This window comes from Orbicella franksi, chromosome 13, assembly GCF_964199315.1.
Source record: "Orbicella franksi chromosome 13, jaOrbFran1.1, whole genome shotgun sequence".
Classification (NCBI taxonomy): Eukaryota; Metazoa; Cnidaria; class Anthozoa; order Scleractinia; family Merulinidae; genus Orbicella; species Orbicella franksi.
The window spans coordinates 7,728,022-7,754,177 of NC_138157.1; the positions used below are offsets into that span (position 1 = coordinate 7,728,022).

The 26,156-nt window shown below is 40.9% G+C and overlaps 2 protein-coding genes across 2 annotated transcripts in view; one reads left to right on the forward strand and one right to left on the reverse strand.

Annotated features, from left to right (window-relative positions):
* Positions 1–14,615, reverse strand: part of LOC145466696 (uncharacterized) — a 48,149-nt gene extending 33,534 nt beyond the window's left edge. The window contains exons 1-25 of the mRNA XM_081450407.1: positions 14,295–14,615; positions 13,009–13,158; positions 12,113–12,196; positions 11,712–11,843; positions 10,391–10,464; positions 9,382–9,493; positions 8,463–8,801; positions 7,723–7,968; positions 7,392–7,454; positions 7,167–7,229; positions 6,052–6,210; positions 5,432–5,515; positions 4,013–4,075; positions 3,572–3,634; positions 3,065–3,139; positions 2,898–2,981; positions 2,611–2,673; positions 2,068–2,151; positions 1,716–1,799; positions 1,512–1,586; positions 1,335–1,418; positions 773–835; positions 597–680; positions 195–278; positions 9–92 (exon numbers count right to left, since the gene is read on the reverse strand). Coding sequence (XP_081306533.1) covers positions 9–92; positions 195–278; positions 597–680; positions 773–835; positions 1,335–1,418; positions 1,512–1,586; positions 1,716–1,799; positions 2,068–2,151; positions 2,611–2,673; positions 2,898–2,981; positions 3,065–3,139; positions 3,572–3,634; positions 4,013–4,075; positions 5,432–5,515; positions 6,052–6,210; positions 7,167–7,229; positions 7,392–7,454; positions 7,723–7,968; positions 8,463–8,801; positions 9,382–9,493; positions 10,391–10,464; positions 11,712–11,843; positions 12,113–12,196; positions 13,009–13,158; positions 14,295–14,465 — 2,667 coding nt within the window. The 5' untranslated portion in view covers positions 14,466–14,615. The remainder of the gene's footprint in view (positions 1–8; positions 93–194; positions 279–596; positions 681–772; positions 836–1,334; positions 1,419–1,511; positions 1,587–1,715; positions 1,800–2,067; positions 2,152–2,610; positions 2,674–2,897; positions 2,982–3,064; positions 3,140–3,571; positions 3,635–4,012; positions 4,076–5,431; positions 5,516–6,051; positions 6,211–7,166; positions 7,230–7,391; positions 7,455–7,722; positions 7,969–8,462; positions 8,802–9,381; positions 9,494–10,390; positions 10,465–11,711; positions 11,844–12,112; positions 12,197–13,008; positions 13,159–14,294) is intronic.
* Positions 14,616–19,773: 5,158 nt separating this feature from the next.
* LOC145466315 (trace amine-associated receptor 7e-like) lies at positions 19,774–20,712 on the forward strand. The gene has a single exon (XM_081450018.1). It carries the CDS (start codon positions 19,774–19,776, stop codon positions 20,710–20,712), a length of 939 nt encoding a protein of 312 aa, XP_081306144.1.
* Positions 20,713–26,156: the final 5,444 nt, after the last annotated feature.

Below are 26,156 nucleotides of genomic sequence, written 5' to 3' on the forward strand. Positions count from 1 at the left end.
AATCGTACCTTGGCCAACACATCTCTGTGTTGCTCCTGTAACTCATCCATTTCCGACGCCAGATGCTGAATGGTATCCTCTTTCATTTCAGCCTACACAGAAAGTAATGGACACACATTTGAACTTTGTGTTGGAGCTAAAGGTCTGGATTAAATATGACGACTGCGTTCAAAAGGCCTGGGAAAGAGACTTACCTCGTGTTCCTTCTGATCCCGATCACCTTGAAGTGACGTCATTTTGAAGTTAAGTTCCCGTATGGTGTCTTCGTAATGCTCTAGCTGTAAAATAGTAGTGCGCAAGTTACTTCTTTGCATCGTACCTACTTTTACTGATACAGTTTATGACAGAAGAAAGAAGCATAAAGCTTCGCATCCATAATGGCGGTTGACATACATTTTTGAATTTACTTCATGTAAGTAGTTGCGAAATGTTACATTTTGTGACGTCTTACGTTAGCCTGTACACATCCGCTCCAACCCCTCAAAAAACTGATTTCTTAGGGGAGTGGTGGATGTATACAAGCTATCTTACAGGAGTCAAAACAAAGACGTAAACAAACTGGAATAACAGGAAAAAAGTCAAAAGCAAGAGTACACCTTATCAGTGTATTCATCGGACTTGGATTTCATATCGTTTAGTTTTGCTTCCATGTCAACCACAGCAGTATTCCTTTGCTGCATCTGCAGATAAAGTGAAAATGTTTAGAAAATATGACGACCAGCAAGTTGTTCTCACAATCCCAGGCGTCAAATGATCAACATGTCATTCTTACATCTTGTAGACAGTCTTCATACTGTTGCCGAAGTCTCTCTACCGCTCGCTCGTGCTCTCGGACCTAAAACAAACAAAAAAGACTTTCTTCAGTTACAACTTATCAAAACTACAATTAAATTAGTTGGTGTGCATGAAAATTGGCTCCTTTACAAAAGGGAATAACTGCCGCAGACCTGGTAATACACTTGCCAACATATGGTTTTTCTGTCCACCTCCCCCTTCCCACCCCCAACACAGTGTTGATGTTGATTCATGTTAAGTAGACCGGCCCACTATTTCAACATTGCTTTGGGGAAGGGGGGCTCGAAAAATTGACTAATGGCTTCCCATTTTAAATCAATGCGTCACCAGTTGCCATTTTGTCAGGTGTCCCAAGGACTTTTGGCCAGGCTTTACACCCCAAAGTGGATCCCAAAGCGGACCCCAAAGTGGCAGATGAAAAACCCTCTATCTGGTGATGAATTTCTTCGTTTTCCTCATCTGTCTTCTTGGCAATAAATTAGCATTAAAGAGAGGTTAGCTGCCGATCAAAACGAGGCAAGCAAGAATGGCACACTTACATTATCTTCAGCCTTTTGTTGTTGTTCCTGCAGAGCTAACTTCTCGATCTTAAGCTTGTGAATGGCTTCTTCTCGTTTGCCGACCTGCAAGTATAACAAATAATATTGTCAATTAACAAGCCAAGCCTGAAATGAAATTTGAGCCATGAAAACAGCGTGCTAAACCAATAACAATACCTCTTCTGCCAGTACGTCTTGTTCGCTCTGTGTAGAGATCTTGTATGCTTGAATTTTAGCTTCGAGTCTTCCTTTCTGCAAGAGAAAATTGGACAAGGAGTTTAAAGATTACTACGTTTGTCAAGTGATAAACATTTCCCAAACATTAAACGGGCCCAGGTCCCTTCGTCAATACAAACATGGAGTCAGAAAAATTCTATTCACCTCTTCGATCGCATCCTTGAGCTGCTTTCTGCTGGTGTCCAGGTCTCCCTCCAGCTGCTGAATGGTCTCGTCACGTCTAGTAATCTGAACAAATTAAAGGAAATAAAATCGAGCACTACGAGAGAAAAGTCTGAGTTTTCAGACACAACATTTTTATTCTGATACTTCTAATAAACACAAGTACAGAAATAAAAACGAATTATCGCCTTTTCTTGTTAGTTTGTTTGTTGGTTTGTCTTCTTGAGCCCCGCATAACTGATTAACTCTTTCGAAACAAAACGCTTTTCGGGTCCGCTATATTTTTAGTCAGAATAACAATATACGGCAATGTTTTATGTTCAAACGTTCTTACATCATCAAGTGCTCTTCGATGGTTTTCTTGCGCTGTGAGAAGCTCCAATTCAAGCTTTTGAATGGCTTTCTCCCGTCGAGACACCTGACATGAAGAAGACAAGCAATGCAATCAATATTATTTTACATGAGAACTGGACTTGTCTGGAATGTTCATCTTTCCTCCATTTATGAAACTACTTAATTTCAGACCGTGCATTTCGTAAGAGAAATCCCTAACACTAAAAGATGTTTAACGCAAGTTTTCAAAAGAATCCATGGCCAATTTTACTTCAATTCGATTTTGTGATAAAAGACACGAAAAGTTTGGAACTGAAAACTAATCATCCATATTGAACCAATTTCTTGCAACTGTACCTAGCTTTGTGATGGAAGTGTGGTCATATTACAACCATTCCAGTCCTCGTTTTTGTCCTCACTTACTAATGATTCTAAACATTTGCCGGGTATCGTTCAGTCTACAAAATCAAACCATGACTGTTGCGTGTCCTATGATGTATGGCTTCTCGTATTTAAGTGTGTTAACAAAAGTAAACTGTAATACCTCTTCTACGAAATCCTTCTGTTGAGCTTGAAGTCTCTGTAAAGCTTCCTCTCGGTGGGAGACCTTTGAATAGACAACAAGAAACAATTCAGAATGCGGGAATGAATCACAGCGTCAATCAACACAGTCGACATTCTCATAGATGGTCCGGCCGCCATCTTGAATATTAAAACGAGCGAGACCCGGGAAGAGCACAGGACCTTTTCTCACCGTGAGATTCAACATTGCGCGGCACATGGCGCGCTCACTATGGAACAAACATGGATGAAAATATTTGTAATTCAAACCTTAGATTGGGCTTGATCGTGATGATCTTTAAGGTTTGCAAGGGCCGACTTTAGTTCCCGCAACTCTACATCTTTATCTTCAACCTGTGATAAAAAAATAACCAATTGTGATGCACTGCGGTAATCATACCACAAAGAAAACTTCACTGTTTAAAACAATCATTTACCATTTTGCCGAGATGGTCAGACTTTTCCAAGCTGCTTAACTGGTTCCTCTCCAAGCGGCCTTCCAAGTCCGAAAGCTATAAAAAAAAAAGTACGAATGACGCCATTAAGCATCAAAACCATTAAAAGCCCTATACCAACCTACCAGCTATAGTATAACAGGGAATTGCTTCACCTAACCATACCATCTAAATTCGACTCAGTTCAAATTATGGACTCCTTCAGATGGGCATCTCCTCGGGCCTCTCATTCTAATCAACATCAAGCTATGGTAGACGCGTTTTTGCAAAAACTCTTTCATCAACCGTTGCCCTTCTCTATATAGGCGCAAAACGTTTAAAAAAGTACAAACTCCACGAATACCCCACCCACCCCACCCTACTTCACTCGAAATGTGCACTCATTCACCCTAGCCCTGTTTAGTTCCGCTTCTGTAATTCCATACGCCTGGCGCAGTGTTTTGTTTAGATATACCTGAACGACCCTCATTTAAGTTTCAAATCACATACCCTCTTGTTAGCGACGTTCAGTTTGCTTTCGAGCTCCGCTTGCTTGCGGCTGTACTCTTCGATCTGCAAATACACATTCGTGAAAATGAAACAAAGCTTAGAACATGCGTGCGGCAACTAAATTACGACATAACGCCGCGGTAATAGCAAATTTTACATTTTATTGCTATAGTGATTTTCAAATAGACATCGCAATATCGAAAATGACCAGCAAACAGCAGAAGCAATACCATTGACACAAAGAAATAAGAATGAGAGAGCGTCAAACCATGTTGATATAAATATAATCCTTTTGACACGAAATAAATGACAGCAAAAACACTGGATAAAACGAACGATTGATTTCATCCAATGTTATGTTGGTATTTCGGGATATCTAGTCAAGCACAGCGTTTTCACTAAGAATGAAAGCCTCATAAAAATCACGCTATGAAATCTTACCGTGTCGGTCATCTCTTTGTTCTGGTTCCGAAGTTTCTGAATCACATTATTCCGATGAGAAAGCTGCAGAGAACAAATTCAACCTTAGTTAAGAATCGTCTATTACTTGTAGGTCCTATTTTTTACATCTAGGGATGAAAACAGAATCGAAAACAGTAAAACCACATCACCAATACAAACTAAGACATACTTCAAACACCATCTGTTTCGCAATGGCTTCTTCACAACTCATACTTCGCGATACAAGTTTGGAATATAATAAAGACACCAGACAGCTTAGCAGACGAAAAGTAAATACATCAACCCCAGGATTAACGGCAAAACTTATCAACGATAACTGTAGAAATAGAATAAAGGATTCTTTATCGAAATATCTCTCGAAAGAAAAGTTTGTTTACAATTATATTGGGACTTCACAGAGTCGCGAGGTCAGAGAAAACTATTGTCCAAATAAACATACGTTAAGTTTCAAACTACATTACCTCGATTACTATTCTTGGATCCTTAAATATGAAGTTAACCTAAGTCTTTCACAACTTTGAAACAGGGTGTAGCTAAGTGCTGGAGAAAAGGAAGCCAAAATCCAGCAAGCCTTCGACTAACTATGCTCCGTAGGCAAGGGACGCTAACTTTGTGCATAACCGCAATAAAATTATGCAGACTTCACAGATGGCCCTCAAGCGTGTCAGGACTCTTTAATACAATGAATTGCTTGCTGAACAATAGCGCTATTGTTTAAGATTACACGCCCATGCAGACTTTGAAAACGAGTTGCGGTTATTTTGCGTGCAAAAACAAAACAGGAGGATTTATAACTGCGATAAGTCGAGTATACAATCTCACTGTACTGTCTTCATCAGAAGCACTTTGTTTTGATTATCTGTCCCATTTCGAGGATATTGATTTACGGATCACGGAAATTTCATAGGAAAAAGAAAATGGCTTATTAAATGGGAAAAAGAAACAGGAGACTATTTAATTGATAAAGCTACCGTTGTTGAATAAAATTTGGAATTATAAACCACTTGAGTTTAAATCGATATGCCTGCTAAACATGCTTTCATGGAAAAGATTGCGCCGAGTCCGAAGAGTTTCCTTCCCCTTAAAGGCTAAGCTCGATTTCCGTCGCTCTCTCGGGTCCGGTCGTGTTCCTCCCCGAAAAGAGTTCGGGGCCCGACAAGCGCGGGCTCCTTACCCGAATGCTGTGCAAACAGCAAACACTTCATTTTTTTGCTTGTTTGATAGTTTGTTTGTTTGTTTGTTTGTTTGTTTGAAGAAAAGTAACAACCAAGACGCTACAAACTGGGGAAAGTGCTTCAAAAAAGTACCAAAGAAGTCGGCGCGACCACAGAGTAAACAACAGTGCGGAATGAGTCTTCTAAGGGTTCGCTGAACAAGAAGCCGAAGACAGTTTGATACCTGGGCGACTGCTTCTCTGTGTTTATCGTCCAGAGTCGACAGTTCCGTCTTCAACATTAAAATGACATCATGGCGCTCAGCAACCTAAAGGAAAAAAGACACTGAATGAGTGTTGGTCAGTGTTACATTGTCGCGCTTTTATTTCAAATCTGCATGATTGCCGGAAGCCGCCAGAAAAAAAAAAAATGTTAAACTATATGTAACTTCCGTTAAAATAAGGGAAAGTAATACCGAAGACGGACGTTTTTAGTTGTATTCAAACCTCATAGAACATGACGTTTTTTTTTCTCTCTTCGTCATTATTTTCGTCGTTCATATGTACAATTTGCCCCTACTTTAATGGCGGAAGATTCTATCATTCTGGAAAAGGGCAAAAACTCGTTGCAGGGAGACGTGAAGTGGGTATTAACAATTGGGACCCCAGAGGGATGACAAGTACTGCAGTGCTATTAGAAGAAATTAAAAATGTTTCCGCGGGTGAAGTTAGATCATTAGGAAGTCTTTAGGGAATCCAAACGAGAAGTCACAGTAAAATTTCTTTAACTTCAAAAGAATTTTGAACTAAACTCTTCAAGGATTCACTTTTTGCAGTCGCGTTTTATTTTTTGACACAAACTTACCTCGTTTGCTAATGCATCTCGCTGGTCATTAGAAGCCATCTGTAGTCGTTTTAACTCTCTCTGCGCCGCTCGACATTCCTCTTCCGAACGGGACACCTGCTCACGACACTTCACAACATCTCCTTCGAGTTGCTGAATGTGAATTTTATTTTTCTCCAGCTTGAGGGGAAAAAAAGAACAAGTGCGTCATTTTAAAAAGCGTTGCTTTCACCACTACAGTATAGTTACTTCAAGAGGTCTTGATGTTGTGACCGGTGCAAATTTACAATGCCAGGCTGTTATTTATCTATTTATTTTTTTCAATTATTTACACACTAAGGGAATGACAAGTCGGCTAGTCTTCGAAAAACTATGCACTATTTCAATGCGTCCTGAACAAATTTATTTGCTCAGTTCAGTGGCTCTCGACCAATTAGAATGAGTACTATTGGCCAATGAACTGAAAACCAAACTGAATCGCGAATTATAAAATCGCGACTTTTCCCGCGCTAACACCGGTTAAATGATACTACGCTTCCAGCGCTTGGCACCAGGCTTCGCACAGATTACTGTTCATGTTTCCCCGCGCTTGGAGCTGGTACCCTGCTTGTACCATGCTCTGATTGGTACTTATGAGGCCCCGTCCTCACTACGCCGGAGAAATTTGAAAACGTAACAATCACCGGCCATTTTGGATTTGCGTTTGAGCAAAACTCGGGCAGGGAAATCGTGACGCCATCGTTTTCGAAAAGCTCCGTTTTCAAAAATGTTTTCCTCCGCGCTAAAACGCCAAGCAGCAATTTCAAATTCCTCCGGTTTGAAGAGCGTTTTCGAAAAGCTCCGTTTTCGTGACGGATTAGTGTGGATGGTAGGCGTAATCGGAGAAATAAAGCTGCGTTTTCAAATTTCTCCGGCGAAGTGCGGATGGGGACTAAATCCCGCTGCTCGTTCGGTTACAAATTGGCTCTCATAGAACTCGTTTTTCAGTTTCATGATAGCAGAACCAAGAAACCAATAGACGAAAATTACTATATCCAGCTTAGAAAATGTTAAGTTCTCTAAAACTGGACGCATACACAGTGTGTTATATACAGCAGACGCGAAGAAGTGACTACGTGTAAGGTCAGTAACGTTACCTCGTAAGTGCAGTTATTTTGTTCTGATTTAAGGTCGCGAATCTCCTTTTCATATTGATGGATCTGAAATCAAAGTATATCATTTTGTTAGCGATGAAAATGCTCACGCGTTTTACGGGGAAAAAAGCAAATCAAATGTAATGCTCTTCGCTTGGCGCATGCAGGTATTGATAAAAAACAACACCAACAAGCAAATCCAAACCCAAGACCAAAAGAGGCACCTACATCCTTTAGCGCAGCATTATATCGGTCCTTTACACTGTCAAGCTCAGAATCCCTGGAACTCAGCTGAAACAAAGAAACAAAGTTGAATCTAAGATATTTGCACCCCGCAAACAATTAGAAATTTGAAAGCCTTGCAATGTGCCAACAGGCTTCGGAAAGCATCGCCAAGACTTTCGTGATGCGTTCGGAATAACGACAGTTACCCGAACATGTGATTAGTCCCAGACTTTCCGATTTTAAATATTGATTATTATTTGCGGCCGTGTCCACGGTAAATACAACGTTCGTCACTTTTACTTCACCGCCACCAAAAAGGCACCCTGAAACTAACCTCGCTAACTAGTACTTCTTTGTGTCCTCTGGCAGCGTGTTGACTCTCGCTCAGTTGACTCTGTAGTTTCACCACTTCCTGAGCGGCTTTACGTCTTTGATCTTCAGCTACTTCCAGTTCAGCTTCCAACCGCTTTACTCTCTGTTCGAATTCTCGTGACAGATCCAGTGGGATACCTCCCTCGGAGTCTTTTAACGACCGGACTTTGGTCTTCAGCTCGCGATTTTCCTCTTGAAGTCTTGCAACCTGCATAAACCATGAGAGAAAATGGCTTTACTTTTTATCGCTTTGGAAATAGTCCCCAGACGTTTTTTTTCCGCTGATTACTTCTGATTCTTGAGAAACAAAAAAGTATGCGAATCCACACCTAAAGGAAATTTCAAACCGTCTCGAAAGCAATGGGTTTTTTTTTTCGCATTTTACTGCGTTCAGGGAGCGACTATAGTAGTTATTATATGACTGAGAAAATAACTTCATTATGATTGGCTGAGAGCACTGCACTGCGGTCGTATAATACATGAGTTATCGTCTGAAAGCTCGGGCAATAAAGGATTTTGCACTACTCGTGATATTTAAAAACTCTCTCAAAATTTCACTCGCCTAAAGGCTCGCGCATTTTTGAGAGAATTTTCAAATATCAGTCGTAATGTAAATCCGATCCTTAATGCACTTGCATTCATACGATTACCTATACTAAGCTAGGCACAATTCGTTCCCGCGACATTTTCCCAAATACTGACCTGTACTTTGCTGTCCAAGTGCTGTTGCTCCATGACTCTCATAGTGTGATCTTTAGCTGCCACGTCTGACCGCTTCAGCGACTGTTCGTCCTGTAACTTGCCCATCTGTCCCTGAAGCCGCACAATAGAAAGCTCACACTCTCGTAATTCCCTGGCCGTGTCTTGCTGCTGTTTTCGCGAGTGCTCTAAGTCGTTCTTCAGTTTTCTGATAAGAACATCCTTGTGGGTCATGCTGCCCGAGCACTCCTCTGTATAAGTATCAAATGATTTGGCATCGCCAGCAAATGAACCGATCTTCTCGTTGCCATGAGCATTGGTGTCCACAAGTTGGTGATTGCTCTGAGACAAGGAGTTAAAGTACATACAGTCTTATCCTATTATTAAATTTTTGCTCAGGTATGTGATTATAAATCACTGCAGATCAGGACTTCGATACAACCTGTTTGTTACTAATGAACAAAGGTGTTAGTTTTTAAAGAAATTGATGGTCTGCATCGGTAGGCAAGTGATTCTAACCTATGCTTAGGCTGTGAGAAGACTCTTCTTCTTTCAGCTGCAACGTGAAGAGCCTACATGTACTTGCACGCTAGCCTACGCTCAAAACGTCAGCTTCATCAGCTCGCTACGGCGGCAAGTTAACTTTCATCAACTTCAACCGGTTAAATACCAATAAGCGCTCTAGTTGTTATCACGTGACTTCTAAGGACCCGTGTGCATCACTGCACATATCTAGAATTTAAAAAGCCTTGAATTGAGAAGGCTAACGAGAGAGAGAGAGACCAGTTAATGGCAATTGTGGGACTACATGCAACTAGTGATTCACGTTATTCTCTTCTACACTGCGAACAGCCCAGAATTTTTTTCATTTGGTATTTTTCATTCGGTGACGAACAAAGAAAATGGAGTGGGGATGATGTACCTGGTCCTTTCCCTTCAGATCTTTTTGCAATCTTTGAATCATTTGATCTCTGGCAGCCAATTGCTTTTTAAGCTCGCCAATGTGATCTGTGAGTCTTTTCTCTCCTTCTCTCCTGTAAGGACAAAAAAATATGACTAATGAGTGACTAATCCTGTTCAACAAATTAATTAATGTGTAATATTTCATAAACAATCCTACCTTGTTCTGAAAAAGAAGCTATTATAATAACACCAGTAAGAAGAAGGAATGGCACTTGATTAGCCATACTCTTAGAAAACAAAGCAACAACTTGGAAAAGACAAGCCTTGGACTACCACCCACATGGAAGCTAGGAGGAAAGTAGAGAAGCCCAAGAACAAGTTGAAGTTGTCCATGCTACAGGAATTTGAACAAGTGGGCTTCTCCTGAGGGGAGGTGCGGAGACCAAAGGCATTTAATTTAGCAATTAGAACCATGCGTGGTGGGGGGGAGGGGATACTACACTGTTCACAGTTCTTTCTTTTCTGGTATTTTTTATTGAATGTTAAATGCGTAGGTAGAATTGTGAGAGAACTCAATGTCACTGCAAAACGGAAGACTTGACGGGGTACGGGGTGGGGACTGAGAAGAATTAGGCTTGCTTCGCTCACTGCCCAGCCCCCTCTCCTGTGTGCTTTGCACACCCTTCCCTTGCTTTTTATTCCGCATGCGTTGAAAAAATAGAGAGGCTGTGAACATTCTAGGGGGGCTCTGGTTGTCATGTCCTACATATATGCTCCCCAGGGCCCCCAGGGGTAATTAAGGAATGATGATGATGACTTTTTCTAACCACCTTATAGTCTTCTAAGAGATCTATTGCCATGCAACTGGATCAAACTATTAAAACCAATCAGACAGATTTGTTTAATATCTTAATTAAAAGAGAATTATAGGTCTGGGAAAAAAATATACAAATGTTCAAAGAGCTTATAAAATAGATTTTGAATAATTTTATCTGTGAGCTATAAGGTTTCTTTTTAAATATACTCACAATTCCTTTGACGCTGCAGCATGTGCTCCCAAAATGGCGTCAAGTGACACGGTCCTCAAACCTAACCCAGCCAACTAAATTGAAACCAGCCAGAAATCAACGTTAATTTAGTTAGCATTTACTATTGAAATATTCATAATGAACTTCTTTTATTTAACTATATTATTCACCAGCCCAAGATTCCAAACAAAGTGCACAAACAGTCAAAAATTTGTTAATTTTGCAAACTGTCCAAATTAAGATTCACGCAATTTGGACAGTTCTGTACAATGTACACAACATAATTAATTTTATAATAAGTAAGAGGCCTACTGATGCTTGTCCAATTTGGAAATAACAGGATGAAAAACATTCCTTGGGGAGCCAAATTGGACTCAGTGTACAGCCAATTTTGGTGTTATTGAGAAGTGCATACTGTAGCTGATCAGAATGACCACTAAAAATATGTCCCCCCTCAGCTACAGGTGGTCAAGTGAAAGGGGTTCCATTAATAGTACAATAGCTCATTTCAGAGCTTTTGGGTGGATTGAAAAAGGTGATGCGTCGTAGGATTCTTGGGGGCATTAAAAAATCTCAAAAGACGAGCCAAATATCACAAAAGATGATGAATTATTGTGAATGAGACATCAATTTCATCCATGATTCTTGCAAAGATCTTTGAAAAGTCCTTCAAGATTTTGGCAAATTTTTTCAAAGATCCTTGAAGATTGTCATTAGGAATTCTTAAACACCATAAGACACATACCATAAATCCTTGAATTAGCACACCCCCCCCCCTCAAATAAGTGCCCCCTTAGGATAAGCGCCCCTCCTATCGGTTGAAATTTAAAATAAGTGCCCCCCTCGAATAAGCACCCCCTTCCCTCCCCCCATTTTGTGAATGAGTGATGAGACAACAAAGGATGTATAGTTTTTGTCATGTAGTATTAGATTTGTACATCGTTTCAGTTAGTGAACTCATTTAGTGAACACGTTAAGTGAACACATTAAGTACTAACGGTGCAGCAATTTAAATTTTAGGATCAGCTTTTTATGTCAATAAACAGCTTATGTTGGTGTTTATGCACAGATGATGTCAGGCCACAATTTGGGAAAAAATGAAATAAGCCCCCCCCCCCCCCCCCCGTCTTCTCCTAAATTTGAAATAAGCGCCCAGGCACTAATTTGAGGATTTACGGTACAGCTGTATGTTACTAAGTAAACATGGCTGATAAAAGCAGAAACATGACAATCATTTACAAGGTGATCAAAGCTTGGATTTCAAACTCATGCAGGGAAAGCACACCTAATAAAATTGAATCAGACAAAACCCAATTCTCACCTCCCATTTTCCTGTTGCTCTAGCAGTGCCAATCAAGTTAACCAAGTTGTCAATGTCATAGTCTAAGTCTCCTTGACGAGCCTCAAATTGTGCCAGTTGTTGGGTTGTTATGTTAAGCTCTTCTTTCAAAGCCTATAATAACACAGAAGAAAACATTTATGTATGGTATGTACTAGTTCATTTGATGTTTATTAAACAACGCTCTACATGTAAAGAACAGCAAGTCATGAGCACTGAAAAACTATGACAGTTTAACATTTGGTACTGCTGTCGTACAATACATAACTGGAATCTTCTCAGGCCTGACTCTATCAGAGGACACCACCAATTCAAAGTAATTGATGTATTAATTAACATGCCCCAACTTTCAGTGACCTTTACAAGATAAAATAGAAGCTCACCTTAATCTCTTCCACATAATCTTTCTTTTCTTTGCTCAGCTTTTCAACTTGAAGATCCAGATCAGTTGCCCTTGCTGAGTAGTCCTGGAAAATTTATAGTAAAAAGTTCAGTGACAACTTGAACCTCTCCACAAGGGCCACCCTTAGGACAGAATCGAGTAGATGTTGGAGAGATCTACAGGGGCAGATCCAGGATTTTTCTTGGCAAGGGGTGTACCACTAAGGAATGGCGTACAGTGTACATGTAATTGACTGGTGAGGTAAACAAATTTTTAAAGCATATACAAAGAATAAGGCTTCATCTCAGAGGGGGTAGGTGCATACATGTACCCCCTGCACCCTCCCCCTAGATCCGCCCCTGATCTAGATGTGGCCATTGTAGCAAGGTTTTGAGTATTTTGGATTGGTGTCCAGTTGCAACAAAAACATACAGACCCTGGCCTTTATACAGAAGTTAGCCACTTCAATAGAGGCTCAACCATACAAAGTTAATGGGCCAATTTTCTTGATTAACACCATACCGTAAATCCTTGAATTAGCACCTCCCTTCAAATAAGCGCCCCCTTCGATTAAGCACCCCTCTTAATTATCAGCCGAAATTCAAAATTCAAAAAATTAGGAGAATTTTACCGTCGACTGTTTGGACTTCCTGATTTTTCGAATAAATTTTGGTTCCTCATTGGTAGGTCAAAAATCAGGCTGCAGTATAGAGAACCGTCAGTTTGTTGCTCATTACAAGTTTCTGTTTCTCACAAACAACAACCAACTGGATCAAGCCACTACAGACTGTACATGGATTTCTGCAGAGGTCCATCATCAGCTGGTACTAACAGAAATTAACAGGTCAAATTTAATGCATCTATATATCTTGGAAGGATGAAACACTTTTTATTTACCTTGAGAGTCAGCGTCGTTTTTTGAAGTTTGCTCTCCACAAGGGCAACTCTGTCGTTAGCTTCTCGCTCCAGCTCCTCAACAGTTTGAACCAGGATCTCATTTTGATCACTCAGTTCATTCACAAAGGACTGCAAGGATTGGAGCTGATGCTGCAAGACAAACAACAAAAAATTTCAATCTTCACTTTAAATTTTTTTCAATAATTATTATTCCTTTAAGAAATCTTAACTATCAACTCTGTTAAACCAAATGCCTTTTTTTTCTGGTAGGGGGATTGGAAACAGACAGTTTTAACAGGCTCAATCACTAATTAATCATTGACTGAAATCAATAGCAAACTTCCTTGATGGCAAGAAGTTGTCGGCTAGCCTTGAATACATTAAAGTTCACCATCTGCTGCTAACTCTGCAATAGACTAAGTCCTAGACATGAGTGTTATGTTTTGATTTGGAATTAAAAATCTGTACACAGTATTAATACATTGTACATGTAGCTTATAATTTTTACAAGGATCACAATCAAGCTTTAAGCTCACACAATGCTTCTTTGCAAACAAACTAAGCATTTGCAGATTTGCAGGTAAAAACTTCACTTGAGCAAACAATTTCCTTTCACGAAAATAGAACAGGGAAAGAATAAAAAGTAATTTCAAGAGACAAAAGATGACCATATGCTTTGGAGATCAGTATCAAATACTACTCACGTCCGAATCCATAACTCTAAAATTTTAAAGTGTATCTGATAAGCTTCATTTATGTCAATGCACCACGGCTATAACATGCCTCGGTGACTAAAACGCCGTCCAATGTAAACAAAACTGTAGTTTTCAACACGTTCAACTGTTTTACCACCAACGACAAAATTGATTCCGTTTCTTGAAATTTTAAAGAACTTTTACGATGGTAGACGTCGTCCAGGGAGCGTAGAAATATATCCCCGCGTTCTGCCGGCCCGTTTTCGCCCGGTGCCAGCCTCGCGGGTCTAATATTTCTGACCGCTGGCCTCTTGCATTTCATGTGGCTTCTGAAATATGGCTAACGGCCTAAGCGCGATTTGATTCTTTAAAAAAAGCTCTTCAACAGCACTACATATCTTAATTAGCTATCAGTTCTGAAAAATTTAGATTTTTTTATCTTCCGATCGAACACTGCTTATCAGCTGGCGTGAAACAATTTCGATTTTCGTGTTCGAACATTTTAAATTTTACGGTGAGAGATCGAATATTTAGTAAGTCACTGTTTACAATCTGACGAGGTCGGTGGGAAAAAAATCCCATAGATCTTACCCGGTGAGCTTCTTCTCTTTTCTCTTCCACTTCTTCCATGTCTTTGAGTCTATTCCGGTACATCCCTCTTAACTCGTCCGCCAGCAAACTGTCGCTATCCTCGTCCTCGTCTCCGAGTAGTTCTCCACCGTGCAGAAAACTCTCTCCCAGATCTTTCTTCTTGGTACTCATCAGACGTGATTTTTAACCTCTGCTTTCTGGTGATCAAGTCGATCGACTCCCAGCTGTGAGCTAGGCCGAGTGATCTTTTAAAATTGCTTGCTCTTATTCCTTTCTTTCCATGTCAAAAATCACCCTAAAACGCCAATACAAAGCTGTAACACAACAACCGAACGCTTGGGAAAACGACGCGCGCGTGCTGGTGCACTGATTGGTGGAATTGTTACAACTATTGTTATTGGCTTCTCCAAATAAGGATGCCTCATTGTTAAAGTCAATTAGAAGCCAAAATGGCGCGAACAAAAGGCAACGCTGTGCAATAATTGTTCCTTTTCATGCCGATGGAAAAGTGATCATAATCATTTTCCAGAACAGAATAGGATATTTTGTGTTCAGGATTATCTTGTTTCGTACTCCGTAATTAGCTGTGAATTAGACAAGTCTTAAAAATGGGCGCATATATCATCGCACAAAACAAAGTCAATCTGTATAATATTTTAAGACCCATTTTAAACAACAGTGGAAAATCCAATTTATCTAGCGGTTTAAGAGGTCAAGAGAAGAGCGAATGCATTGTTTCTGCGCTGAAAGGTCAGCTTTTTTAAATATGCTTTTTTTTTCTGAAATTTGTTTGCCAGTGGCAGCCTGCATGGAGGACAAGATGGAGTCACCATGGCAACTGGATGAAAGATACCCCAGGTAGCTACATAGCTATTAAGGGATTTCTCGAATTCTCGACTCGGCCACAGGGGTTGTGAACTCTAGAGGATATATATCTATAAGTACTTAGTCAAAGATTAAACAGTTTTAACTATCAGAGTAATTTTCGCCAAATTAATTTGATATTTTGTTGTTAAGGTCATTTATAGGGGGACTACATTGTTAAAGCCTGTAAAGGTTTCTCTTTGTCTTCCGCCATTCATTCATACAGTAGAATCCCGATTCCTCGAGCCCTCGGTTTTTCGAACCTCCCGATAACTCGAACCAAACGTGTTACCCCTGTTCAGTCAACGCTGTAATTTTACCCCCGATTTCTCGAACTATCCGATTTTTCGAACCAATTTTCGTTTCCCTTGGAGGTTCGAAAAATCGGGATTCCATTGTATTTGTCTTACCGACTTAATGTAACATGTATTAACCGAAATGGAAATAAACTTGATCGATTGATTGAAAATGTCATTCTCTCAGGTTTTCTGCTAATGTTAGACAGTCTAGCAACTTTGTTAGTTTCGAGCAACTTTTTTGCATTCTAAGCAATTTCTAGTTTTCTATCAATTCTGAGAAATCGGAGCAGCTTTTAGTTCTTAACGTGGCCTTGCTTCCATATTTCACAATATTTCAGTTGACAATTTATTAATTTCCTCTGAAAAAGAAGCCAGATACCCCTCCCCCTGGGGCTGATCATGGGTGCAAGATGCGTGCAGCCGGCCTGCTAGGTCAGCGCTTTTTTTTTTTTTAAAATTCAAAATGGCGGACGAAGATTCACTCGCGACTGACTCGAGTGTCTCAGGTGAAGAGCTTTTACAAGAATAATATTAATTTTGATACATAGTCTTTACTCATACATTTTTAATTTTGCTGTTTTTGAGGACAAAGTTATTTAGCAACGCTGGTTAAGCCGCAAAATTGCCCAAAAATGCTTAGAAATCTTACTTTTGTTGTACTTTTGTATCAGACCAAAGAAAGGAAGAGAGTAACAATTTTTTTCTTGTTTTTTCTTTTTTTTGGAGAAACGTTTGAGCAACTTTCGTTACAAAAAGCAACCTTTGACTTTTTTTGAGCAACGTTTGAGCAACTTTTTCAGGAATTTCGGGTAACTTTTTGTGAATCTCGAGCAACTTGCAGAAAGCCCTACCCCGTCCACATTGCGCCGGAGAAATTTGAAAACTCAGCTTTATTTCTATGGTTAGGCCTACCGCCCACACTAATCCGTCACGAAAACGGAACTTTTCAAAAACGCTCTTCAGATCGGAGGTATTTGAAAACGGCGGCTTTGCGTTTTAGTGTGGAAGGAAAACATTTCGAAAACAGAGCTGTTCGAAAACGATGAAGACACGAGAATCACTGATGGGATTTCCCTGCCCAGGTTTTCCGCAAACACAAATCCAAAATGACCGGTGATTGTTGCGTTTTTAAATTCTCCGGTGTAGTGCAGTGGAAGGAAAATAATTGCTACGTTTCCAGAGTGAAAACGCCGTTTTCAAAGTTCTCCGGCGTATAGAGTAGACGGGGCGTAAAGCTTACATATATGGCGTAGGGTTATATGTTCATCTCACCTGGAGGCGCTGTGGCCTCATGGTTAGTGCGTTCGTCTCCGGATCGAGCGGTCTATGTTCGAGCCCTAGCCGGGGACATTTGTGTTTTGCTGTTGGGCAAGACACTTTACTCTCATAGTGCCTCTCTCCACCCAGGTGTATAAATGGGTACCGGCGAATCGGTTTATCGATATCCGTGAGGATGCCACAAAATGTAGTTCTGAAAATATTTGAAAGAAATGTCTCAAGTGCTTCTTTTCGCCGAATTTATACTGGAAATTGCTAGGAAAATAATTGGGTAGATATTTCTTGTTGATTTCGATTTAAGACAGAAAAAATGGCTTTTGTGTTTAAGTGGATGGTTATGAAATGGCAAAAACTCGTAAAGTCCTATGTATACAGTATGCCAGCACAGAAATCGTGTTGAAACCCCCAAACATCTTATAGCTTTTTTGAGAACTTTAGTGATTGCTCTCACAATTCATGCTGGAATAATGTGTATTTACTGTTGCCTAGTGCAGATATTTGCCATCAATTAAAGGCTATATCCACAACTCTACGAAATATGTACCTTACTTAAGATGGAGCCACGGAGAGAAATCAAATTGCCTCGTTCAAATGAATATCCATAACAATAGAACACCATCCAGTGGATTTCATTCTCACATGGCCTTTCGTGTTGTAGAAATACTAAATGAAAGACAGCTAATTAAATATGCATAAATTAGTGACAAACGGCCATTTTTGAAGGGGGTCCCCCTAACTTGAAGAGAATAAAATATTTTGAGCTAAGTTTTTGCCGTAGTCATTTACTCACCAAACCCAACATGTGTACCAAGTTTGAGCGAAATCGGTGATTTTAGATGTATCACCTCCTGTCTGGTTTTCTCATGGACACACTCTTAAAAATATCGAAGGTGACTCAACGGAGGCAAACGATCTTACTCATATTTTGTAGAAGTGGTCTGTTGCGTAAATTATTCCAAATATTGCCAACGTTTTCAAAAAACTTAACCCTTCAAGAGGCATTTCAAACCGCCTCACACATAAACGGAGAGCTAAAACACGGAAAGGAATTCGATGGTGTATTTTGCAAAAAATTCAAACTTCTAATCGATACATTTTCTTCATTTTTTCGCTTACGGTAGAAAATCGGTAGAGAAAATGATCCATCAAAAGAAAGGCCGTCCAAGATCGTTAAATCCAGGCATAACTATAACAATGGAAATCTGTCCTATTATTGTTCATTTTATTACTTGGCGTGCGATCGATGCATGACGTGGCGTGTGAATTTTCGCGCGCAGTAAGAAAGCGCACAAACAATTAACACGAACGTCCTGGAATTACTCGAAACTTAAAAGCCAATTTAATACCCCTTTTGGAGGTAAAAATGAAATCGGGTAACCACAACAAAACCAACTTTAAACACCGTTTAGGGTCTTCTTGCAATTCCAAAACTCTCATTATTTTTGCAAGAGTGTTCCGGCGCCTCCCAGTACAGGGAAAAAGACAGCCTCCTTCCCAGGCTATCTCTCCTCTGTCTACACTTGTCGTTTGACAAGTGGAGGCAGAAGAAAGCGTGGGAACGAGGTTGGTCTACATTTACAGGTCTACATTTACAGGTCAGCCGCAGAACTAAGCTCAACAATGCAAAGCCACGGATTTCTTTTCATCACTTAGTTGAGAAATACTCAATCTTATATGCTTATCTGGGGATTGAAAGCATAGCCTAGGAATAAGTGCAAGTGAAACTCGTACCTGAACACATGACATGCAATCCACAAGAAGCAATAATATTGATTAAATGTGGCTTTTTTGCCATAAATTTATCGACTGAAACTGCGTGCGCGATTTTGAGAATGTGATTACAAGATCAAATATCAGTTAGTCAGGCAATCAGTCAGTCCGTCAGTCAGTCAGTCAGTCAGTCTGCTTGACAGCACAATGCTGATAATAAGTATGTGTTCATTTGCGATGATCTGGATCAGCATCAACGATCCAAGGTAACTCGGATAAAGGCGCATCAAAGAAACCGATGAATCCTTACCTACAGTGGATTCACTTGTTCCTTTGATGCACATTGATCTGATTGTGTGCGAGAGAAAGTAGCATTTTAGGGATTTTTTTCCAATATTTTAGATTAACAGACATTTAAACAATATCCAGTGACGAAGGCCGATTTTCAGAATAAATGTCTGATCATATCTCCGCAAATCGATGGCCCAAGCTTTTTCTTGAATTAGTTTCTGACATGAGCAACTCATGACAAAGTCAACGCAAGACCACCTGTGGCCAAGCGCGATTTTCCTAAGTGTTGACAAATTAATCTCCTTTTATTTCATCTTTTATATAGCAGCACAGCCAAGATACAAGAATGAGCGGAAACATTAACTGCTAAATAGTTTTTGTGCTAAATTTTCTGCTGTTCATTATAGATGAGTTTGTTAGTAACCCTTTACGTAACGAAAATGCTTCCCGAAACATGTAAACGACATCAGTTTCAAATAAGGGAATAGCATTTTAGGACATTCGGCACGATGACACTGTTTTCAGTCTTAAAGCTTGAAAATTTACGAAATACAATGCAAAAAGCCTTCTTTGATCAAGCCTTAACGTAAGAAGATTTAATATCGCTTTTGTGTATTGTGTTGCACGTGTTGTTTGACTTGTTTGGCATTTGCGCTAAACTGTGTTCCTCGTTACTTTTACAGTTCACGGCTTCCGATAAATCTTCACCTGCCGTGTGAAGTGGCAATTGATTCACACATGCTAGAAAACCGACCAATTAGCCTTTTTGATCATTTTTGTTCATCAGTCAATTTTGAGTTCACCGTTATTCAATTTTAATCGAGTTATTTCCAAATGTTGACTTCATTGGTGAGTTATCGACCAATCAGTCCAACTCGGCTTATTATCTTATGTCCAAACCATTTCAAATCAAGATCTTGTGAAGTGGTTGGAGCGGAAACCGTGTTAATATATTCAACAACAAAAAGCCTACATGGCAATAATTTCGTCCAGATTTATCCAAAAAAGGCCTGAAGTGTTTATCCCAGTTAATCATCATGAACAAGACTGATTTAACCTGTCAATTTGACATCATAAACAAATTCTACACGACACCGCATTTGAGGAGGTTCTTTTTTCCTCTGGCAGTCCTTAATTGCGTTGTTGATGGTTTCTTGCCCGTAACATCTGTTGGAGGAAGCGCTTTACTTCTCGTGGCCGTTATCAAATTTCCCCAGCTCCGTAAGATACCAGGCAACCTTCTCCTTGCATCGCAAGCAGTTTCCGACCTGCTTATCGGGCTTATGGTACAACCGTTTTTAACCGCCAGACATATCGGCTTGTTACTTGGAGATTGTTTACTATCAACAAACAACTCTCTCAAATTCTTCGCAAGCTACTCGGTCTACGGCTTGCTATTTTCTTCCTGTTTGAACATCTGCTTGATAACCATGGACAGGTACATTTGCATCGCGTATTCTCTGCGATATCAAGACATCGTTACTAAAGAAAGAGTCGTTCTAGCCATTAGCGCTTCCTGGGTGCTTTCGCTGGCTTTTGCTACAGTCCAAGCTCTCCCTTTTCTTCCTGGAGTCACCATCCTGAAAACCTCCGCCAGAGCGTTCTCCGCCATTCCTCCCGTGCTGTTAGTAATCATAACAATTCTTTGCTATTCCAAGATGACGAAGATCGCAAGGCGACATCAAAGGCAAATACGAGCACAGATGAATGTCAGCAACGACCATCCGACTCAACAAGATTTCCAAAGCACCAAGACAGCCCTGCTAATGGTTGGCGTTATTTTCCTGAGTTATGTCCCAGCGGTCATTGTCGTGCTTTGTTTGTACGCCAGCAAGGATCTTGCGTTTCTGGAAGCTGTGAAACCGTTTTTGGCAACCCTCGCTTTCCTCAACTCAAGCATAAATCCTTTGGTGTACTACGCGCGAAGCAGAAAAATCCGCCGCTGCGTCTGGAAAGTAGTAAAATGCATAAATTGATGGTCCTGTGCGGTCGTGTTTTACTCCGACGAGTTTCATCTTCTTCAATCTCTCACACTTGTCAGTCAAGGTTCTAAGTTTATCCACAGAAAGGAAATGTAAAGTTTTGGGCTAAACAGAAATATATAGTGGCAATATAAGAGAAGAAACATTACTGATAAAGTTTTGTTTTTTATTACATTTATGACTGAAAAAATGATTCCATTAGGATTGCTGAGAAAAGACAAATTAATTTGAAGGCCGAAAAGGCTGTCTGTGATTTGCTTTTTGTACGTTATATTCAGCTATTACATAAATCTTCTTATAACCTGACAATTTACGACATACGTATTCAAACCCTTTCTTCTGAATAAAGCCTTGACCTAAGCAGTTTAATTCGTAGTGTTTTCTTTTAAAGAAACCAGCTCTTTCCCATAAGCCGCACTGTAATTCGCCTTGTTACTTGCATTGGCATGCGATAGAATGAAAACATATCTTGATATATTTGCTGCCGGTTTTATTTTCTCGGTCGCTGTTTTTATAATGAACTTGTACTTTGTCCTATCATTGTTTAACAAATAAAGAAGCCTTAGCCGTGTATTACACTGTGATAAATTACGACGGGCATTTGAGAATACGAGGGAAATGTAGAAAACACTCGCCTACGGTTCGTGTTTTCTGTATTTCTCGAGTGTTCTCAAACGTTCGGAGTGTTTTGTCACAGTGTAATACACGGCTTAGGCTTCTTCATTTGCTTTGTGCCAAAAACAATAAAACAAGCTTTTTCTATGTTTTATTTAAGCAATAGACCACTCTTTCTACGGGTTTACTGGCGCAATAAACCACGCGGAATGTTGGGAGAACACGAGAAAAGTTTGTAATTTACAAGCTTTTCGAGTGTTCTCCCAACATCCCAAGTGGTTTATTGCGCCGGTAAACCCATAGAAAGAGTGGTCTATCGCTTTTATGAAATAACTATGGAAAAGTCTGTCAATGAGAGGAAAATTTATTGTACTTTCGTGGTCAAGTTACTTATTCTCATCAAATTCATGAGATGACGCGACAAACCAATCACCACGACTCAAGAATGAAAGCACAGACTCCGCGCCGGACGACGAAATCACAGCAAAGCGACGAAAAAATTTCACGCTAAGAACGTTTTAAGAAAGGAAAGGAAAAGGTTATCGGTGAAAGGCAAAAAGCATATTAATTAACTCAAAGGTATTCTAACGGGGAAATGCAGGGATTCGTAGGTGGAATCGGTCATCACGAAAGTAAAAGGCTGTACGACTGTGCAAGTAGTCCAAACTTCATGTGCTTGGCGAAGTGATTCAACGCAGTGTTTAGCGACAACTTTCCAAAGTTTTATGAATGGAATAAAGGTTAGTAACAGAAAAGCTGCTGCTTTTTTTCCCTGCTTTTTTGACAACCCAAATTGATCAGTCAAGCCCAGCTGACTTCTTCCGTGGCTCCTGCACCGAAATAAGCCTCGAGCCGCGAGCCGCGAGCCGCGAGGCTCGTTTTACGAGCCCCGAAAGATTCCCGCCAAAAAATCCGAAAAAGGGCATAATGTCCGAATATGGTGTTTATTACATGCGGGATGCCAAACCGACCGGCCAGAGACCAGTGGGAATACCCGAGGAAAATGGAACGACATTTTCCGATCAAACCGGGCCAACCAAGAGGAATGGCTCTTGCCATATTTTTATCCCCTTTCCGAATTCCCTACAGAGGTGAAAAAATGGAACAGCGGATTTCGGTCGGAATAATCCCACCGAAATAAGTGGATCACCTCCAGAGGTGATCCCAAATATTCCGGTTGGAAGGAACAGAAACGGATCTTTCCATTTGACTTCGACCGAAATTTTAGGTTTTGGTAGCTGCGAGCGAGGTAAACTTTTGCTAATCTTTAATTAGTTTGCAAGGAACTGCGCAGTATATGACAAGACAAGACAAGACAAGACAAGACAAGACAAGACAAGACAGGACAGGACAGGACAGGACAGGACAGGACAGGACAGGACAGGACATGACATGACAGGACAGGACAGGACATGACAGGACAGGACAGGACAGGACATGACAGGACAGGACAGGACAGGACAGGACAGGACAGGACAGGACAGGACAGGACAGGACAGGACAGGACAGGACAGGACAGGACAATAAATGCTGACCTACCAAAAAGGAAGACCGTGTCAAACCTAACAGAGGCCTAAACTGGTATTCAGCCTTATATGGAGACAGAACCGAGGAAAGATTATTTTGTTCCAGGGGGGTGTACTGCTAACAAACCGCAGTCAGATGTCGTCACTGAAAACATGAAATGCGAGTACCAGTGGCTCAACAAGGTCAACGAGCCACTAGACAAGGAAAAGCTGGAAGAGAAAGAATGTCTGTCGTGGTCGGCTCACTTTGCCTCCTTGCAAAGCGAAGCTCTCTCACCTACTGCTATAACGTCACTGTTACCCATCTTCGAAGAAAATGCACACAGTAAAGCAATGGTCCAACCAGGTCTGGCTATGTACATTAAGTGAGTGCATGCACACTGTTTATCTTACAGCTACGAACTTACAAGGCCAGCATCGGTGACAATCACTGGGAACCTGATGATCTTAGTACTTGGGTGCGGAAGCAATGTGAAGCACATCCCCAGTTCCTTTTCTGGTCAACCGCGCTTGAATTGGAACTATTGGCGCTAGAATTTGTCAGGTCTATTGGAGAAGGCAACTTTTCCTTGTATGTACAGATTCTCGGAAAGCTTGTTCCCCGGATGTTTGCTCTCGAATTAGTAAACTATTCAAGACGGCTTCCAATCCACATCAGAGATCTTGTCAACCTGAAGGAGAGGCACCCATCAGTATACGCTAAATTCGAACGAGGGAAGTTCGTTGTGCAGAAATCCAAGCATCTCCTCTCGAAGATTTCTCTAGACCGCAACCACGAACAGGAGAACGAGATGATTAAAGGGGACGGTGGAGCAGTAGGGCTAGCAGAAAGTCCCGCGGCCCTTCGACAATGGATGGTAGCAGGACCCGAAATAGCAAGGGCAGTGAGAGAATTTGAGGGTGGTGGCACTCATCACTATGAACAAGTCCCATCTGTTCAGAAAGCTTTTGCTAAAGACGTTAAAAGCCTGATCAGTGTAATTGAGCAAATGGGGAACCCATTCTGTGAAGACAGTGCCGATCTTCTTGCATTGGACACTAAGGAAATCGTGGCTAAATGTGTCGTGGAAGCTGTTTCATCACTAGCCAAGATGAAAGGACAGTCAATGTATGACAAATATGTAGAGGAACGGCTTAATAAGCGGTCCAAACCCATTACAGATGCTACACAACGATGCACCCTACCTTTGCTTGGCACCCCTGAGAAACGCCAATCACGTATACGTACTCTCAAGAGTGACTGCCCACTCTTTTCCAGTTTGTATATTGCTTGCCAAGCAAGAGAGGGAAACCTTGAAGAATTTTCAAACACGAAAATAGTTCAAGTGCGCCTGCACTTTCATGTCATGGAAAGATGAGTACAGAGCAGAAATCGGAGCTTATCACGTGTGCTGAAGTCAGCACAACGTTTGAGCGTCCTTCGGTTGATGCAGTTGTCTTAGACGGTGCAGCTATTTTGAACATGCTTCCACCTGGTAAGTGCAAGACCTTTACGGAGTACGCAGAAACTGTCTTTCTCCCATACATCGTCAACTATCGCGCACAGAACGTAAAGAGAATCGATTTGGTGTGGGATCGTTACCTGGAGAACAGCCCCAAGCAAGGCACACGTTCTTCCATGCACTTACCGGATGCGATACGGTGTCATAATTTTTTGGAAAGGGTAAGAAGACCGCATTTTAAGCATGGAAGTGCTATCCTGAGGCAAATGAAGTTTTTTGTGCTCTATCATTGCCACAGACAATGCTCTCCGAGCAGCAATTCCTAGTGCTGGAACGCTTCGTGGTTTTAATGTATAGCCGAACAAGTCTTCATCAGGATGTCAACCATACACGGCAGTCCATGTTTTCTAAAGGCACCAAAAGCATAGAAAGTATTCCGCCAACCCAAGCGGCCCTGGAACAACATGTCAAGAGGGCAACATTTCAAGCCGGTCATGTCTGGGGGCGAACACTAGATCCTATCCAAGAACTTCCAAGTGCAGCAGACTGGGGATGGCATCTACCTTCGGATGGTTGGATACCGACCTAGTCTACCCTACCTGAAGCATCAAAAGCTTGTAACGCGCTCATCAAATGTGGTTGCAAGACTGCATGCCGGGGACTCTGCAAATGTACTAAGGCAAACTTGCCCTGCACTGCACTGTGCACTTGTAATGGCAACTGCTATCAAGAGTGAAAATGGTAAGACACAGCCACCTCCAAAAACGTCACGGGACATTCACTTTCATTTCTTTTTTTCAAATAAGTATCATTTTCAAAATTCAAAACGTTTAATACATAGAGCTTTTTGTGCAGTTAAGCTATAAAGATGTTACCTCCAAAACACCATAGCGCGCAGTCACTTAAATGGCTTTTCTGACGAATTGGGTACCCTGTGGCTTAAATAAAACATATGCGAACTTTCCAACGGCCAATAAAGAGTGAACAGGTTAGGTTTCTTCGTGGATCCTTATCTTATGCAATTACCTACCTGAAGAGGATTAAGTATATGAAATTTAGTACTTGTTTCACCAATTTGAACAAGTTTACGCTTATCTTCCGGACTACAGAAGAGAGCCTGGGAACGAGGTTGGGAGGAAGGCGGTCTACATTTACAAGTCAGCCGCAGAACTAAGCTCAACAATGTAAAGCCACGGATTTCTTTTCATCACTCAGATGAGAAACACTCAATCTTATATGCTTATCTGGGGATTGAAAGTATAGCCTTGGTCTAAATGAAACTCGTACCTGAACACATGACATACAATCCACAAGAGGCAATCATATTGATTAAATGTGGCTTTTTTGCCATAAATTTATCGACTGAAAGTGCGTGCAAGATTTTGAGAATGTGATTACAAGGTCAGCTGTCAGTCAGTCAGTCAGTCCGTCAGTCCGTCAGTCCGTCAGTCCGTCGGTCCGTCAGTGCGTCAGTCCGTCAGTCCGTCAGTCCGTCAGTCCGTCAGTCCATAAGTCCGTCAGTCCGTCAGTCCGTCAGTCTGTCAGTAAGTCCATCAGTCTGCTTGGCAGCACAATGCTGATGATAAGGATGCGCTCCTTTGCGATGATCTGGATCAGCATCAACAATCCAAGGTAACTTCGATAATGGCGCATCAAAGAAATCGATGAATCCTTACCTACAGTGGATTCACCTGTTCCTTTGATGCACATTGATCTAAGTGAGAGATAAAGTAGCATTTTAGGGATTTTTGTTTTCAATATTTTAGATTAACAGACATTTAAACAATATACAGCGACGAAGGCCGATTTTCGGAATAAATGTGTGATCATATCTCCGCAAATCGATGGCCCAAGC

Bases quoted from the DNA above. Each gene is read 5' to 3' on its own strand.
- LOC145466315 (XM_081450018.1), top strand. From the start codon at position 19,774: ATGAACAAGACTGATTTAACCTGTCAATTTGACATCATAAACAAATTC.